Below are 19823 nucleotides of genomic sequence, written 5' to 3' on the forward strand. Positions count from 1 at the left end.
GTTTCACCATGTTGGCCAGGCTGGTCTCAAACTCCTGACCTCAAGTGATTTGCCCACCTCAGCCTCCAAAAGTGCTGGGATTACAGGTGTGAAACACTGTGCCAGACTGGAACCTTCTTGCAAAGGGAATATTTCACTTGCTTGTTAAAACAGGAAGTGCAGCATAATCTATGTAATGTTACCTTCATAGAAGTGAAAGGACTGTTGTTAGTGAAAAAGCAAATGGCATTTTTCTATATAACTTGACAGAATACATGTGTTGAATTTTTTTTTTTCAAGTAATCTTGCTTTTCATTCCCTTTGGATTTTTTTAAAATTTATTTTAAAATAGAGACAGTGTCTCGCTCTTTATCCAGGCTGTATTGTAGTAGCACAGTGATCGCTCACTGCAGCCTCAACCTCCTGGGCTCAAGCAACCCTTGCTGTGGGATAATTATTTACAGATACAACATTTCACAGTCCTGAATCACAGGGGAGTGTTTTTTGTTTTTTGGGGGAGTCTTTTTGAGATGTGTTTTGCTGTGTCATGCAGGCTGGAGTATAGTGACACGTTCACAGCTCCTGGCCTCAAGCAATCCTTCTACCCCAGCCCCCAAGCTGCTGGGACCACAGTGGTGTGTCACTGTGCCGGGCTAATTTTTTGTATTTTCAGCAGAGATGGAGGTTTCACCATGTTGCCCAGGTTGCTGTCAAACTCCTGAACCCAAGTGATCCGCCTGCATCAACCTCCCACAATCCTGGGATTACAGGCATGAGCTACTGCACCTGGTTGGGAGTATTGTTAAGTTCCCAAATAGTTGAGTTTTAAGAAATATTGATTTAAAAAAAAAAAGAAAGAAAGAAATACTGATACAGGCCGTATGTGGTGTCTCACGCCTGTAATACCAGCACTTTGGGAGGCCGAGGCAGTGGGGGGCGGTCACTTGAGATCAGGAGTTTGAGACCAGTCTGACCAACATGGTGAAACCCCACATCTCTACTATAAGTACAAAAATTAGCCAGGTGTGGTGGTGGGTGCCTGTAACCCCAGCTAATCAGGAGGCTGAGTTAGGAGAGTCGCTTGAACCCAGGAGGCTGACGTTGCAGTGAGCCAAGATTGCACCACTGCACTCCATCCTGGGCCACAGAGTGAGACTCCATCTCAAAAAAGAAAAGAAAAAAAACAGAAATGTTGATATAAATGTGATCTGTTCCATTTCATAGGAAATTGAGTTTTTACACTGATCTCATTTTTTTTTTCTAGTTATAGTGCTTTGTGCTGTGACATCTTTAGACAGATGAGGTTGGCTCTGAGAACACTATAGTCTTTGAAAAGCCTCAGCATCTGAAAAGAAGATGGCTGTTGTACTGCAATAAATATTGCTTAGCCCCCTTTCTAATTAGATGACTCCTTGCTGCAGAGAGTCTGTAAAAGCAGATATCCTTATTCCTCAAAGTGCAGAGGGTCTCCTGATACTTTTGTTATTCAACTCTTGTGATCCTGCCAGATTCTTACTCAGTTTCTCCTCTAGAGTTTCAATTCACTATCAAGTACCCATCCTAGTAGGCAGGAGATGTGTTTCACTGATGGAAAGACAATCCGTGTAAAACCAGTATGCATCTTTGGAATGTGAGGCTTGATGTAAAATGCCTTGAGGTCATCAAAGATGCAAGGAATAAAACCATTACCTTTGGGTACAAGTTAATATTTAAAATTCTGCCAGAGTGTACGTCAAATACATTTTTGGACAAAATGAAATTGCTGTTTTTCTTTATTGATGTTTATATTAAAATTGAAATGTAGTATTCTTTAGGCATCGCTTTCTTCTAGAAGACATTTGCTTTGTAGGTAACTGCATGTCTGAAGATGAGTGCAGTAGGAGGGGTTTAAAATAATTGCAACATCATGCTGATGGCTGATAATGGAGGATAGTACTGGAGAGGCTCCTGCTGATTTTGACTGATTCAGAAGTCTTTCCTACAGTGAGCTTTTTGCAGTTACACAGTTAGGTGACTGTGTAATTGGGAAGATAGGATTTTTAAGATAGATAGCTATCGTTTGGTTATAACTATCTTTTTTTTTTTTTTTTTTTTTGAGACGGAGTCTTGCTCTGTCGCTCAGGCTGAAGTGCAGGTAGTGTGATCATGGCTTATTGCAGCATTAACCTCTTGGACTCAAGCAATCCTCCCACCCTCAGCCTCGTGTATAGCTGGGACCACAGGTGTGTGCCACCATGCCTGGCTGATTTTTAAATTTTTTTGTAGAGACGAGTTTTGCTATATTGCCCAGGCTGGTCTAGAACTCCTGGGCTCAAACGATCCTCCTGCCTCAGCCTCCCAAAATGCTGGGATTACAGGTATGAGCTACCATGCCTGGTCGTAACTACCATTTTACATGGTTATACCATTTTGGCAAAGACAAAAATGTGTTAATTAGAAAAATGAAAATTGCTAGGGCCAGGCATGGTGGCTCACACGTGTAATCACAGCACTTTACCTTAGGTCAGGAATTCGAAATTAGGTGGATACCTTAGGTGGATTACCTTAGGTCAGGAGTTTGAAACCAGCCTGACCAACATGGAGAAACCCCGTCTCTACTAAAAATACAAAATTAGCTTGGCATGGTAGCACATGCCTATAATCCCAGCTACTTGGGAGACTGAGGCAGGAGAATCGCTTGAACCTGGGAGGTGGAGGTTGCAGTGAGCTGAGATCGCGCCATTGCACTCCAGCCTGGGCAACAGGAGTGAAACTCTGTCTCAAAAGAAAAATGAAAATGAAAAAAGAAAAATGAAAATTGCTTAAGAATTTTCTTCTTGGCTGGGCTCAGTGGCCCATTCCTGTAATTCTAGCATTTGGGAGGCGGAAGCAGGAGGATCACTTGAGCCCAGGAGTTCAAGACCACCCTAAGCAACATGGCAAATTCCCCGTCTCTACAAGAAATAAATGAGTATGGTGGCATGTTTCTGTAGTTCCAGCTATTTGGGAGGCTGAAATGGGAGAATCTCTTGAGCTCAGGAGTTTGAAGCTGCAGTGAGCTATTACTGCACTACTGCATTCTAGTCTGAGTGAAATGAGTGAGACCTCATTTATTTTTTTTTCCTGAGGTGGAGTCTTGCCCTATCACTTAGGCTGGAGTGCAGTGATGGCGATGTTGGCTCACTGCAATCTCCACCTCCGGGTTTAAGCAATTCTCCTGCCTCAGCCTCCCAAGAAGCTGGGCTTACAGGCGCATGCCACCACGCCTGTCTAATTTTTGTATTTTTAGTAGAGATGGGGTTTCACCATGTTGGTCAGGCTGGTCCTGAACTCCTGAGCTCAAGTGGTCTACCCACCTAGGCCTCCCAAAGTGCTGGATTATAGGCATGAACCACTGCCCTGGGCCCAAGACCCCATTTCTTTAAAAAAAATTTTTTCTTCTTATAAAAAGATACACTTAATGACGGCAGACACCCAGAATTACTCTTTTTGCTTCCCTTTTAACCCTTAACTGTAGAAAAAATCAATCTGTGAGACCAGGCATGGTGATTTTTGCTTATAATCCCAGCACTTTGGGAGATTGAAGCAGGAGGATCACTTGAGCCCAGGAGTTTGAGACCAGCCTAGGCAACGTAATGAGCCCACATTTCTACAAAAAATTTCTTTTAAAAATTAGTCGTGTGTGGTGGTTCGTTCCTATAGTCATAGCTACTCTGGAGGCTGAAATGGGAGGATCTCTTGAACCCAGAAGTTCAAAGTTACAGTGAGCTATGTTTGCACTACTGCACTCCTGCCTGGGTGACAGAGCAAGATGCTGTTAAAAAAAGAAAAAGAAAATAATTTTAGTCTATGGAAAACCTAATAAAATACTTAGTAAAAACATGAATACTGTAACTATTTTGTAGTTGCTCAATTCGATTCTTAAAACTGACATTTCCATTGAAAAGATAAAGGATTTTTCTGTACCATACGGTCTTTGCTCAACCTTTTGCTCAGCTATTTATGATATGTAATCATTATCTTAATCTAATAATGGTTTTAATTGGATTGTGGGTCAAAGGAAACACTTAAGCTAGATGTGTGCTCACAGAATGTTATTAATGGAGACATAAGATGATTACAGTGAACCAAAGGAAATAGCTTCTATATTCAGTGCAACCTCTTTATCGTGGCATTCAAGGCCTTTCTAGTTATTAATTCAGCCTACTTTTTAGCTTTGCTTCTCTCTACCTCCATGGAGATTATATCATTCTGACAAACTGCATACCCTACCTGAGTGTCTCATTCACCACTAAGGTGTCAATTATCAGATTTTCCAGCCCCAACTGGCCTTGCCAGCTGCAGGCTCATAGTTCCTCACTTTATACACAACGCTTCCACAAAAATGCCCTGCTGGCACCTAAAGTTTGACCTACCCAAGACAGAATTAAATGTCTTCTAAAGTCATTTACACACCCTTGCCAACTGTAGAATAATATAATCAATACTTTCTCATTCCCCAAATCCAGAAACAGTAGTTCCCCCTTATTTGAGGTTTCAGTTACCCACTGATGTGGTTTGGCTGTGTCCCCACCCAAATCTCGAATTGTATTTTCCATAAACCCCTATGCTGCTATCATTGTGATAGTGACTGAATTCTCATAAGGTCTGATGGTTTTATAAGGGGCTTTTTCTCTTTTGCTCAACACTTCTGTCTCCTGCCACCCTGTGAAGAAGGATGTGTTTGCTTCCCCTTCTGCCATGATTGTAAGTTTCCTGAGGCCCCTCCAGCCATGCAGACCTGTGAGTCAGTTAAACCTCCTTCCTGAAATTACCAGTCTCGGGTATTTCTTCATAGCAGCGTGAGAATGGACTAATACACCCACAGTACCTAACAATAATATAGACAGAGACCACATTCACACAATATTTATTATAGTATATTGTTATAATTGTTCTATTTTATTATTTATTTTTATTGAGATGGAGTCTTGCCCTGTCACCCAGGCTGGAGTGCAGTGGCGCGATCTCTGCTCACTGTAACCTCCACCTCTTGGGTTCAGGCGATTCTCCTGCCTTAGCCTCTCGAGTAGCTGGGACTGCAGTCACGTGCCACCATGCCCAGCTAATAATCTTTGTATTTTTAGTAGAGACAGGGTTTCACCATGTTGGCCAGGATGGTCTCGATCTCCTGACCTTGCAATCTTCCCACCTCGGCCTCCCAAAGTGCTGGGGCTACAGGCATGAGCCACTATGCCTGGCCAATTGTTCTGTTTTATTATTGTTGTTAACCTCTTAACTATGTCTAATATGTAAATTAAACTTGGCCAGATCTAGTGGCTCATGCCTATAAGCTCAGCACTTTGGGAGGCCAAGGTGTGAGATCGCTTGAGCCCAGAAGTTTGAGACCAGCCTGGGCAACATAGTGAGACCGTGTTTCTACAAAAACTTACCAAAAAAAAATAGTTGGGTGTGTTGATGTGCACCTGTAATCCTAGCTACTAAGGAGGCTGAGGTGGGAGGATTACTTGAGCCCAGGAGTTCAAGGCTGCAGTGAGTCAGGCCACCAGTCCAGCCTGGACTACAGAGTGAGACCCCATCTCTTAAAAGAAAACAAAACTATTACTAAGTCATTTTACAGTTTTTCTGTTGTTGGTTCTAAGTTTTTGGAATCCAGAATGTATTTTACACTTAATAGCAAGCACTTCTCAATCCAAACAAAGTGACATTTTAGACTCAGTAGCCGCATGTGGCTAGTGGCTCCCATGTTAGTGCAGGTCAGTAGCATAAAGAACTTTAGAGTTCTTCAACTGGGATTCTTGGTTTTCTATAACCTCTGCTACTGCCCTGTGTTTTTTCAGCTTCTCCCTGCTCACCCAAGACCCAGCATCTAGTTGTCTGCCTTTCTTTTCCTCTTGTTATCCTCCCCTGCCCAGGAAATCTGGCTGACCCCTACAGGGCCTATCCGAATGCCACTTTCAGAGTAGGCTGGCACTGTTCTTGAGGCGCTCCATTCTTGTGTCCATAAGCACTAGCCATTGGCTGATGACCTTCCCACAGCAGCATTTATGGGAGCCATTTGTCTGGTTTCTCTGTGAGAAATCTAGCGCTCCACTAGCAGGGGAGCTTCACAGAGACTGGCTTTCTTTCTCTCAGCCCTCTTGTTTCCTAGCGCAGTGTGTACAATGTGGTGGTCCATGTGTGACCTCCATTTGTTCCAGAGTATTCTTAGGCTTACCCTTTGCTGTTTGATAGCTGCGTTCTTGACATCTTTGGGATCTTAAGCAATTTCTCCTTTAAACGGTTGTTTTCTTTACCATTGAAATGTATTCTGAATGAAATTTCCCTTTATATCTGGATCGGTTTACTGTTTAAAAAGTATTTTATGGGCCGGGCGTGGTGGCTCAAGCCTGTAATCCCAGCACTTTGGGAGGCCGAGGCAGGTGGATCACGAGGTCAAGAGATTGAGACCATCCTGGTCAACATGGTGAAACCCCGTCTCTACTAAAAATACAAAAAATTAGCTGGGCATGGTGGCACGTGCCTGTAATCCCACCTACTCAGGAGGCTGAGGCAGGAGAATTGCCTGAACCCAGGAGGCGGAGGTTGCGGTGAGTCGAGATCGCGCCATTGCACTCCAGCCTGGGTAACAAGAGCGAAACTCCGTCTCAAAAAAAAAAACAAAAAAAAAGTATTTTGCTTTTTGTAGTCTGAAGCTATTGTTTATGCAATAGAGGACATATTAATTTCTGTGTAGAAACAACCACCTAATATCAATAAAATTAGGCTTCATATATATGTGTAGTGACTTATTGTAGTTTTAGCCTGGATCTTATCCCAAATACAACTCTTCCCCTTACGTAACTTATTCTTTGTAAGTAAGTTATACGTATGTACTGTATTAAGGCTTTTTTCCCTATAGCTTTATTGAAAAGAGTTTATATGCTTTTTGAGTTTCTGTCTCCTCTAAAGAGATTCGGTCAGTGGTGTTTTGCCCGGCTTCCTGTGCCCGTGTTAAAATGCAAACAGGTGCCTGAAAGGTTTCGCTCTATTCTGGGAGAAATCTGATTAATGTTGAAGGGCTGTGTCAGGTCAGACTCAACCTGCTGACAGATTATTTAGTGAGTGCCAGGATCGACTCTAAACGTTATCTTAGATTTTAATGGTTTTCTTGTGAAGGGCATTTGCAGGTGAAACCAATTTGTATTTAAAGTTAATTGTAGTTGTTGAACCAGAGACTAGTTAAGAAGAAATTCTTCCCTGGAGCAGGCAGTGGTTTGAAAAGAATGATTCATCAGATAGTGTTGCAAAGCTTATAATTGTATGCTGTATTTTAACATAAATTGTTGTGTTTTAAATTGTGATGAAATCTTACTCCTAGTAAACTTAAGAATTTCTCCAAAGAAGTTCCTATTTAAATGATAGTAAATACTCTTAATATAAGTTTCCCAAATTTCCTCACAACTCCTTGAAAAACTGAGTGAAATATGCTATTCCTTTTAAGATAGATCCCTAGTTAGCCCTGCTGCTTCTCTTTCCCTCACCCTCACCCCTCTATGCACGTGTCCTGTTTCATGGATCCCAAATGTTTGCACGCCTCTAACCACACTGCAAGCACGGATCACTCAAACTCCTTCCGCTCTTGCCCTCCACACAGCAGGCAAAAGGGCCTTTTTTCTTTTTAAACTTGTTATTATCGTTGTTATTATTTAAATGTTGTGTTATGGAAAATTTCAAATATATATCAAAGTAGAGAGATGGGTGTACTTCCTATTCAGCTTCAACAACCATCCATTCATGGCCAGTCTTGTTTTATCTGTGCCTCTATCACTCCCCCTTTAACCCCTTAATTATTTTGAAACCAATCCCAGACTTTTTATCACTTTAATTAACTAATATGGAATTGCCCTGTAGTGAAATTTGGCTTATTGGTTGGTCACATAGGTAGGGAAAGTTGCTGCCCCAGTGGCAATAAACTATTTGTCACCTTCTTTATGTCTTCCAATTCTGCTTCTTCTTACTTTTTCAGTATGTGTTCCCTTTGTTTGATAACTACCATCCCCAGAGAAAGAGAGTTTCATGTGTCCAATTGATGTTAAGTCAGTTTTTCAGGGATGTATATATAGGCATATTATATATACATATATATATACACATATATACATATATATACATATTCAGAGAGTATATGTATATATACTCTCCTACTTTTGTACCAAATACATTCTTTTTGTTATGTTTTGTTTTGAGACGGAGTTTCACTCTTGTTGCCCAGACTGGAGTGCAGTGGCGTGATCTCAGTTCACGGCAACCTCCTCCTTCTGGGTTCGAGTGATTCTCCTGACTTAGCCTCCAGAGTAGCTAGGACAACAGGTGTACACCACCATACCCAGCTAATTTTTTTATTTTTAGTGGAGACGAGGTTTCACCATGTTAGCCAGTCTTGAACTTCTCACCTCAGCCTCTCAAGTTGCTGGGATTACTGGCGTGAGCCACCACGCCTGGCCTGTACCAAATACATTCTTAAAAGAAAGTTGAATGTACAAAAAAATGTGTATATGGGAAGGATGTTTCATGCTTAGAAACTTTAAAAAATTATAAAATTCCTGTTTTTAAAAATCATATGATACATCCTCATGATGAAAATAAAATTAAGGCTGCTGCGGTGGCTCACGCCTGTAATCCCAGCACTTTGAGAGGCTGAGGCAAGTGGATCACAAGGTCAGGAGTTCAAGACCAGCCTGGCCAAGATGGTGAAACCCCATCTCTACTAAAAATGTAAAAATTAGCCAGGCATGGTGGCAGGCGCTTGTAATCTCAGCTACTCGCAAGGCTGAGACACAGAATTGCTTGAACCTGGGAGGCGGAGGTTGCAGTGAGCCGAGATTGCGCCACTGCACTCCAGCCTGGGTGACAGAGCGAGACTCTATATCTAAATAAATAAATAAATAAATAAAATTAAAACAATACAGAATGGTATGAAGTAAAAGGCAAAAATTCCCATTTTGTTCATGGATCGTTTTTAGTTACTTATTTCTGAAGCATCCATTGTTAATATTTCTTACAGATCCTTCCAGAAAGGCTGTTTAAAGCCTTAATAATGTACGTTTTTGACATTTTCTCTCAGTGTCTTTGAATTTAGTAGGTAGAAGTTGGTTTTAGTGTTGGAAAGAGTAGCTTGGTGTTTTGCAAGAGTTTGAGTAAAAGATTGTATTATGGCTTTGATATTTTAATTGACTTTCTTAAACACTAGTTTCCTCCTGATAAAGGAGCCTTAAGCAGACTGAACTGATCAGTAACTCTTTGGGCCTATCAAAAAATCTCTATACTAGTACTATGCAATAGAAATATAATGTGAATCACATATGTAATTTTAAATTTCCTAGTATTCATATTAACTAAAAAAGAGGGCAGGCATGGTGGCTCATGCCTGTAATGCCAGCAGTTTGGGAGGCTGAGGCAGGAGTATCACTTGAGCCCAGGAGTTCAAAACCAGCCTGGGCAATACAGTGAGATCCTGTCTCTGCATTGCCAGACAGACAAAAACTAGCTGGGTGTGGTGGCATGACCCTGTAGTCCTTGCTACTCAGGAAGCTGACGTAGGAGGATTACTTGAGCCTGGGAGTTCAAGACTGCAATAAGCTGTGATCGTACCACTACGCTCCAGCCTGGGCAAAAGGCTAAAAATAATAATAATTTTTTTTTAAAGGTGAAATTTGGCCAGATGCAGTGGTTCATGCCTGTAATCCCAGCACTTTGGGAGGCCAAGGTAGGCAGATCACTTGAAGTCAGGAGTTTGAGACCAGCCTGGCCAATATGGCAAAACCCTGTCTCTACTAAAAATACAAAAATTAGTCAGGCGTGCGGTCCAGCACCTGTAGTCCTAGCTACTTAGGAGGCTGAAGCAGGAGAATCGGTTGAACTCAGGAGGTGGAGGTTGCAGTGAGCTGAGATCACGCCACTGCTCTCCAGCCTAGGTGACAGAGCGAGACTGTCTCAAAAAAAAAAAAAATCAGTAAATAAATAAAATGGAAATCAGTCTTGATAATGCATTCTCTTTGGTGCATTATATCCAAAATATTCTTTCTTTATCTTTTCCTTTTTTTTTTTTTTGAGACTGGGTTTTGCTCTGTCATCTATGCTGGAGTACAGTAGTGCAATCATGGCTCACTGTAGCCTCAACCCCCTGGGCTCACTGTGTTGTCCAAGCTAATCTTGAATTCCTGAGCTCAAGTGATCCTCCCACCTCGGCCTCCCAGAGTGCTGGGATTATTGGCATGAAGCACCATGCCCCTCACCAATGTGATTTCATTATGTAAGTAATGAATACAAAAATTAGAGATTCTACTTTTTTTAATACCAGTGTGTGTTTTATACTTAGAGCATGACTCAAGTTGGGCTAGCCCCATTTTAGGTGCTCAGTAGCCTCATGAGGAATGGCTGTTGTTGTATTGGACAGTGCTGCCCTGTACAGGGTAGAAGGAGAGGGGATGGGATATGTTCTCAATTTTGTTCTTTATTTCCCAGTGATTGACCAATGTTTGGAGTTAAAAGGTTGCCACTTTTGATGTTCTTTGTGATTGCCAGCTCTGACTCAATTGTATCGTCACTAGCATCAGCACTTTCTTTAAAATCAGTTTTCGTTCTTATAAAAGACAGCAAAGTATTAATGACACAAATATATCTATACACAGATGCTGAAATTGAACTCTTGGCTGGTAGGCAATGCCACCCTGTGGTAGCTCAAAAGTTTATTCAGGCCGGGCGCGGTGGCTCAAGCCTGTAATCCCAGCACTTTGGGAGGCCGAGGCGGGTGGATCACGAGGTCAAGAGATCGAGACCATCTTGGTCAACATTGTGAAACCCCGTCTCTACTAATACAAAAAAATTAGCTGGGCATGGTGGCGCGTGCCTGTAATCCCAGCTACTCAGGAGGCTGAGGCAGGAGAATTGCCTGAACCCAGGAGGCGGAGGTTGCGGTGAGCCGAGATCGCGCCATTGCACTCCAGCCTGGGTAACGAGAGTGAAACTCCGTCTCAAAAAAAAAAAAAAAGTTTATTCATCAATATATGAAAGACCAAATTCTAAGTAGAAAATGTGGCTTAGGAGTGATAGTGTAGAATACATTAAACGCAAGTGCTTTTTATTCTGAATTTTGGTGTAAATAGATTAGTGGCATGTAGTGAAATTAGCTGTTAGGAGAAAACGGAGGTAAGAATTCCTGCGAAGTTGGTAAGATTCTTCTTTGAATGTAATTTTTTTTTCTTCAGGGGTTGCAGATGGTGTAGGAGGCTGGAGAGACTATGGAGTTGATCCGTCTCAGTTCTCAGGGACTTTAATGCGGACGTGTGAACGTTTAGTAAAAGAAGGACGATTCGTACCTAGTAATCCCATTGGAATTCTCACCACAAGCTACTGTGAGTTGCTGCAAAATAAAGTACCTTTGCTCGGTAAGTGAATATCCTATGGGTTTTCCTCTAAAGAAGCCCCCTAGATAGTTAAAAACAAAACCAAGAAAATCATTTATCAGCCCAGCATTTTTCTGAGGCTCTTCCTACTAAGCAGAGTGTGATAGAGAAACTATAGGCCAACCAGAATACTTAGTACTGCTTGGAGGGAATATGGATATGTACAGCCAGTTTGGAAAACAATTTGGTATTAAATACGAACACATAGTATGCCCCAGCAATCGCACTTCTAGGTGTTTACCCTAGACTAGAGAAACTCTTGCACAATACGTGCGAACCAAGAGATAGGTATGAGAGTGTTCTAAAAATGTTGCCAATAATAGCAGAAAACTGGGGACAACCTAAAAAGTCTGTCTGTTGTAGAAAAATGCATTGTAAAAAGAAATGACTTAAAGCTGCATGCCGTACTTAGAAACATGTTGTGAATGGAAGAGAGAAAATTGCAGAATTCCATCTAACAGTCTGATTCCATGTATTTCAAGTTTAGAAACATAAAGAGTTAAAACTGTATGAGGGATTTAAAATATAGTAAAAGAAGAAAGAAGAGCAAGAGGAAAGGAAGGAAGGATCTAGCCTGCAAAATTCAGTTGATTACCTGTGATGAGTTCAAGTTGTGTTTGGTCACCCCACACTGCTAACAGGTGATTAGCCTGGTGAAATAACTTGGCACAAATTAGATCCCCAATAATCCTGTATTTGAAAACTTAAAACCAAATACCTAGGGTTTGTTTATCTGATAGGCTAATGGAGCATCCTTTGGCCAAGCCTCTCCATTTGTTTGTTAAATGGTTTCCTAGGAACTTTTACCCAGCCTTCTAAACAGACTCTCAGAAAGGGTATTGTTAAGTTTCTGCTAATTGCCAGCATCTTCCTGGTTACTAAAAGGCCTTCCTCCCAGTCACCATCCACATTTAAAATCAGCCCCTGTTCAGTGTTAATGGAGATCAACCACAGTTGTAGAATTGCCTTCAGTTTAAGTCCTTTGTAAGAGTTCTTTTTATCACTCTGCAGTCTTCTGTCTGTGCTGTGATTAACTAACTCGTTTTCCTTCTAACTGCTGAGGGATCTTGTCTTACAGTTTCAGTATATACTGCTTTGTCTTAATCCCCTGTTTGGACATGCAGTATGAAGCTTGCCTGGCACAGTGAAACAGTCTAGATTCTATTTCTAGCACCTCTCTGTCAACTTGCTGTGTGTCTTTGGACAAGCCACTTAACCTGTGATCTTACTTCACACTTAAATGGAGAGAGAGCCCCTAGACACACATTCCAGGGACCCGCCTCCTGCTTGTTCTCAAGAGTGGCTGTGCTGACCCCCCGACCCCCCATCATTTACTTTGACTTCAGATAACTGGTTAGAAAATATCAACTATCCTGATTTTACACTTTAAAAGCTTTGGTTTTTGCTGTGTTTTTTTTTCCTATTCCTACTTTCCCTTTCTGTCTGTTCACTTTCATGTAACTGGGAGATATTAATAAAGTGCATTTAAATGTAATATTAGAGAAAATAATATTTTCTTACATTGAATATTGTGATTCCTATTTTCTACTAAAAGGCACCTTGAAGTAATCCTTCACCATGTTTGACACACACCTCTTTTTCACAAAATGTACACATCCCTAGGCTGTTTGTAATAAAACTCAAGCATATTTTGGCAAAGACAGGCTGCTGAGTTTTACTGAACTTTAGCTAGATATAATTGTAAATTGTGACAACTTTACAAGATTAGTTAGGTAGTTTTTTTTTTTAATTCAGCAACTGCTGAAAAGCCTACAAAGCAATTCCAAAATAAAAGGAAGCTAGTAGCTAGTAGCTGTAACCACTTATTTCTTTGATTTTCTAGCTGCATTTGGGTCTAAGGGCATTACAGGCTAGTTGTTGACATGTATTATTTCCTCAGAAACCCTTAAATGGATTGATAAGATCCTATGCAGCCAGCATATCTTAACTTGGGTTTGTCCTAATAAGGTTATCCCTTTTCTGCCACACAAAAGGCTTAGTAGTAGTTTACAAAATAAGGGGCAGGGTGATAAAAAAAATTTCCATTTGAGCGTGAGGGACTCTCCTGGGTTCCTGTCTGTATGGGTCATTTGTCTGAACATACAACACTGATTCTCAGCACCGCTTTTCTTACTTATCTTTGCCTGCTTGTTCCTCTCCAAACACATGAGAATGATGAGCTCTTCTCCCAGTATTAGGCTGCTGGGGCCTGAGCCACATGCACACATCAGGAATTTGAGGAGGCAGAGGAGGAGGGTATATTCCAAGCCCATAGGGTTCTGTAAGGCTGGGCTCATACTCGTTGGTGCTGCTTTGGATAGTGAAGCTCAGCCACTCATCAGGACCATTTTAATTCCAACTCAGCGAGTTACTGCTGCAGAGTAGCAAAGGATAGCCTGGCTTCATCAGTGAGTAATAATGAGTCACATGAGTCCTTCTTGCAGCAGAATTTTCAAGCCTGTGCTACTCAGGTTGTTTTTCTTTCTCAGAATATAATCCCATGAATTTTCAGAAGATGTTTTGGGTGGTGATCTATTCATGATAAATGGTTAGAGTTGATGTGCACTGAGTTAGGAAGGAAAACGTAATAGGCAATCTTTACTGTAAGCTGTGGAGCAGGTTATCAAGCACTACCAGTGAGTTACAGTTACTTTGCTTTTCATTGACACTTAGTGGCTAGCATAGCATGAGGTTAGTACTAATGCATATACTGTAGATAACAAGGAAATGGAATTTCTGAATATTAGCATGAGAAAGATATATATATTTAAGTGTTTTTAAATTACTTTATTGGGACAAACATTGATTAGCCATAATCCCACTAAAAAAAACTATTAATGTTTGAGTGATTATGCTTTCAGATTTTTTTCTGTGTATGTTTGTGCATAGAATAATGGTAGCTTGAATTGAGTCTACTGTGTGCTCACAGCAGCCCCATGAGGTAAATACATAGGTATTTAATTTTATTCCCCTACAACTTTTTCTTTCTTTTTTTTTTTTTTTTGAGACAGGGTCTCACACCGTTGCCTAGGCTGCAGTGCAGTGGCACAATCTCAGCTCACTGAAACCTCCTCCTCCCAGGTTCAAATGATTCTTGTGCCTCAGCCTCCCAGGTAGCTGGGATCACAGGCTTGTACCATCATGCCTGGCTAATTTTTTGTATTTTTAGTAGAGAGGGGATTTCACCATGTTGGCCAGGCTTAGTCTCAAACTCCTGGCTTCTAGTGATCCACCCACCTTGGCCTTCCAAAGTGCTGGGATTACAGGCGTCAGCCACCAAGCCCTACCTATTCCTCATTTTTTTTTTTTTGAGATGGAGTTTCCCTCTTGTCGTCCAGGCTGGAGTGCAGTGATGCCATCTGAGCTTACCTCAACCTCTGCCTCCTTAAATGGATTGATAAGATCCTATGTAATGCCTCCTGGGTTTAAGCATTTCTCCTGCCTCAGCCTCCTGAGGAGCTGGGATTACAGGCACACGCCGCCATGCACAGCTAATTTTTTTTATTTTTAGTAAAGACAGGGTTTCACCACATTGGCCAGGCTGGTCTCGAACTCCTAACCTTAGGTAATCCACCCACCTTGGCCTCCCAGAGTGCTGGGATTACAGGTGTGAGCCACTGCACCGAGCCCTATTCCCCATTTTGTTAGGAAGAAACAAGTCTGGAGAGCATAAATGACTTGCCGTGGTCACATAACTGAAAAATGATGGCCCATTGGGATTTAATACAGCTGGTTCCATGGTCCAATTGTTTTATTTTGCTTTTTTTTTTTTTGAGACGGAGTCTCGGTCTGTCAACCAGGCTGGAGTGCAGTGGCACAATCTCAGCTCACTGCAACTTTTACCTCCGGGTTCAAGCGATTCTTCTACCTCGCTCTCTCAAGTAGTTGGGACTACAGGCATGTGCCACCACACCCAGCTAACTTTTCTATTTTTAGTAGAGATGGGGTTTCACCATGTTGGCCGTGATGGTCTTAATCTCTTGACTTCATGATCCACCCGCCTTGGCCTCCCATAGTGCTGGGATTACAGGCGTAAGCCACCATGCCCAGCCATGTTTTGCTTTTAATCATCATTTTAACAATTTAGACTTTGCCTATTGTTGCTTTTTCAAGAAAATTTACTTCTAGTAAACTTTTTTTAGTGTACAGTTCTTTAAGTTTTGACATCACCTTTTTTTTTGTTAAGGAAACTTTCATACAAGTTTGTAATCTACTTATTTTACTTAGTTATCACCTTTCCTTTCAAATATATTTCTTTAACATAATTTTAACAGCTGTCAAATAGCTAACACTATCTGTTATGGGTTTGACATGACTTAACTAATTTTAATCCTGAGAAATAATTCTATGAGGTACTTACTGTTATCCCTGTTTTTGTAGATGAGGAAACTGGGGCACAGAGAGGTTAAGTAGTTCACCCCAAGTCACAGAGGAGGGAAGTGGCAGAGCTAGGAATCAGACATGGGCAGGCTGACTCCAGAGCCTGTACTCCTGAGTCTTACATGATGGTATATCTTTGCACTGTATGGATGTACTGTAATTTATTTAGCCAGTCCCTTATTTTAGATGTTTAGATTGTTTCTAGTTCTTCATCTTAAGCAATATTTTTGTTTTAAGTCTTGTTTGCCCCTCTAATTATTTTCTTAGCATAAATTCTCACAGACGGAATTGCTAGATCAAAGGACATACATTTTTCAGGGCTATCTTGTCCTCCAGAAAAGTTGTTTACTTTTACTTTTCACTGCTGCAGAATGAATTTTCTGTGCAGTGGGTATGTTCCCTACACTTTGCCAACAGCATGCATTATCTCCTTTTGACTCTTGTTAAACTAATAGGTGAAAAGGGTTACTAGTGAGGTGGTCATTTTTTCACACTTACTTCTTTGTAAACTGCCTATTTTTCTACGTTGCCATTTTTCGGATGGAGGTAGGTATAGGTTTAACTGTTAAGACTCGACAGTAGTCTCTGCTAGTTGTGCTGTTAGCCTTTCAGTCTAGGGACGATTCTGTAGCCCATGCACAGCAAAGCAATGCAGAGCTCTTTGCTCAGAGTCTCTGTCAAATGAACAGGTTGATTCCACAAGCTGCCTGCAGAAATTTGGTCTTGTTACCTCATAGTGAGTGGGTCATTAGTCTCCAATAAAAGTTTTTCATGACCTCAACAGATGGAAATCTGGTTTAAAATTGTGGCTATGTGCCCTGTCTTAAATGTTAGTGAATTTTGTGGAGAAGGCTTCCTGCCAATGACTTAATAAGAAATGTTGGGAAAATGTAACATTTTCATTCTGGCATTTAAGTATTAAAATTTAATGTCTCAACAACATGCTTTTGAGCATTTGGCACAGATGACAGTGCTGTTAAAATGAAATAGTGTGATTAAATACCAGTCATTATTGCTTTCTATCTCTGCAAATGGAAGAATTCAGATCATCAGTGACCCAATTACTATGTATAGTACAAATCCTTTTTCTTTCCCCACCATGTTAACCCTTATCAGAATATTATTGACATTCATAGAGGATGTGGAGCATAAGAAAGAAAGGTCCTGTTTAGGCAGGAGATTCAAATTATGGTGTGTTGCTCTTTGGGGTTATGTGGTTAAAATGTGTGTGCAAAGGCAGCCTAGGAAGAAAAAATAAATGGAGATGATTTTTGTTTCTAGGTAGCAGCACTGCCTGCATTGTGGTGCTGGACAGAACCAGCCACCGCTTACACACGGCGAACCTGGGCGATTCAGGCTTCCTGGTTGTCAGGGGTGGTGAAGTTGTGCACCGATCAGATGAGCAGCAGCATTACTTCAACACTCCATTCCAGCTCTCAATCGCTCCCCCCGAAGCTGAGGGAGTCGTCTTGAGCGACAGGTAATCTCCCCTCTTAGCCATTAAGCGTGAGCAGGACGTGGCTCATTCATAGTCCCCTCCTGTCCCCCTTGAATGCAGTGGGGTAGACATGTCCATGAAAAGAAGACACTGAGAATGTTCTCATCAAGAGGACCTTTTAATGTGACTTTGAAAGATATTTTGCTGGAAGCAGATAATTTAGCCAAGTGGAATTCTGATAAACACCCAGTAAATTGACAATACTGTCAAAATACTATTTCAGACTTACAGAATATCAGTTTTTCATATCGACACCACATGATACATATAGTACATTTATTGTGCTGGAGAAATGAGTCATTGTTCATGCATGCCATTGCTTGTACAAGATTTTGCATACATTGTTAGGGAAGAGCACAAACAGACATCTGCATTATTTTTCAGAATACCTTCCTGATTCTCTAGACCTCTTATACATGCATCAAATAGAACTTTTAGGAAACAGAATCAAAATGGTCTTGAGTGGCTAGGTGCAGTGGCTCATCCTTATAATTCCAGCACTTTGGGAGGCTGAGGTGGGTGGATCACTTGAGGCCAGGAGTTCAAGACCATCCTGGCCAACATGGTGAAACCCCATCTCTACTAAAAATGCAAAAATTGGCTGGACGTGGTGGTAGGTGCCTGTAGTCCCAGCTACTCGGGAGGCTGAGGCAGGAGAATTGCCTGAACCTTGGAGGTGGAGGTTGCAGTGAGCCGAGATCACGCCACTGCACTCCAGCCTGGGTGACAGAGTGAGACTCTGTCTCAAAAAAAAAAAAAAAAAAAAAAAAACAAACCAAAATGGTTTTGAGCTGGGCAGAGTGATGCAGGCCTGTAGTCCCAGCTACTCAAGAGGCTGAGGCTTGAGAATTGATTGAGTCCAACCTGGGCAACATAGCGAGACCATGTCTCTTAAAAAAAAAAAAGTGGTCTTGGATATGTTCTTTGATAATGTTACTGAGGTGTTCTCTATTTCTTCCTCACATCTTTATTCAGTTCATTTTTAAATTGTCAAGAATCTTCCAAGACGGTCTTTATTTTATTTTATTTTTATTTTATTTTTTGAGACGGAGTCTTGCTCTTGTTGCCCAGGCTGGAGTACAATGGCATGATCTTGGCTCACTGCAGCCTCCGTCTCCTGGGTTCAAGTGATTCTCCTGCCTCAGACTCCTGAGTAGCTGAGATTATAGATGCCCACCACCATGCCTGGCTAATTTTTATATTTTTAGTAGAGATGGAGTTTTGCCATGTGGGCCAGGCTTGTCTTGAACTCCTGACCTTGTGATCCGCCTGCCTCGGCCTCCCAAAGTGCTGGGATTACAGGTGTGAGCCACTGCGCCTAGCCAAAATGGTGCTTTTTTGAGTTGACTTTTACAGTTTATCTTTTCTTAGATAAGTGTCAGAGTAAGGCCAAGACAGCCTCAGATTTCAGTGTCTTTAACAGTCTTACAGCTTTATAGGACCTGGCACAAACATCATTGGCAGTTCATAAATGTTGATTAATGGACAATGAACCTTTTGTAAAAATAGAAGCATTCTAGCAAGTACTTGTCTCTACTTAATAGTTCTCATTAAACCAGCTCTTAGGTCCAAACTAAGATAAAATGAATTATTATTACCATCTTTTAAACTGGAATGAGCATGTTATATAATTAAATATTCAGTATTGCCCATCTAAAAAGTAACTTTAGCAGTAAAAGTAACTTACCAGTAAATATTCTTCCAATTATGGTCACCAACCTAAATCTGAAAGTAAAAAGTAAAAGTAGGTGGGTGACCATAATTGGAAGAGTATTTGATTCTAGGCCCTTCTTAAGTTGGCTATAATCTACATCATTAGCTACACTGGAGTGGGGAGAACGTTGAACGCCAAGGCCTCCGTAGAGACCAAGCTCAGATCACAGTTTTTGGAGACAGGTGCTATAATTTTTTCTTCATTTGATTCTTATTGTTGGGCTTCCAAGGGCCGGAGCAGTCCTGCTGTATCTCACACACTGTCTTTGGGACAGACAGGTCGGGACAGCACTCTGCTGGCATGCCAGCAAGGTGGAGGTGGCCTCCCCTGGAGCCCAGAGACAGCTCGCTAGCATGTGATTTCAGCTCATGTTTCAATGCAGTCAAAAGTTTCCAGCAGCACAGTATGTTCAATCAAAATGGGCAAAACTGCAGCTGGCGGAACACCAAGCTCATGGCTGGGAGTGTTAGAGAGGACGAACTGTCCAATGGGAGCAAGACTTTCACAGAGAGAATAGCAAAGGACACTCCTGGGGAAAGAAAAACCTCAGCATAAAACAGCTTCAGTGCCGGCCTGGTCATTAATCTACACTTCTAGAATCTGATTAGCTTTCAAAGGCCAAGCAGATGAGAGCATCTTGCATTGTTTTCTCTTTATTCCACAGAAAGAATTGACCTAATTTCCCTCAGTTTTACGGTCTTTTTTTTTTTTTTCCGTGCTGCATGTGTCTCCTTAGTTACTGGTCCCTCTTATCTACAGAATATTATTTTAACTTCAACTTACAGGTTTTCCTTTAGTAGACGTTTTTACAAAATGTTGATTATCT

General features: G+C 41.4%; 1 protein-coding gene across 1 annotated transcript in view; it reads left to right on the forward strand.

Moving 5' to 3' along the window:
- The window catches only part of PPTC7 (protein phosphatase targeting COQ7), a 48525-nt gene that overhangs the window by 19442 nt on the left and 9260 nt on the right, over window positions 1–19823 (forward strand). The window contains exons 2-3 of the mRNA XM_012469067.2: window positions 11208–11387; window positions 17067–17265. Coding sequence (XP_012324490.1) covers window positions 11208–11387; window positions 17067–17265 — 379 coding nt within the window. The remainder of the gene's footprint in view (window positions 1–11207; window positions 11388–17066; window positions 17266–19823) is intronic.

This window comes from Aotus nancymaae, unplaced genomic scaffold, assembly GCF_030222135.1.
Source record: "Aotus nancymaae isolate 86718 unplaced genomic scaffold, 86718_ANA_hifiasm-v0.15.2.pri h1tg000021l, whole genome shotgun sequence".
Lineage (NCBI taxonomy): Eukaryota > Metazoa > Chordata > Mammalia > Primates > Aotidae > Aotus > Aotus nancymaae.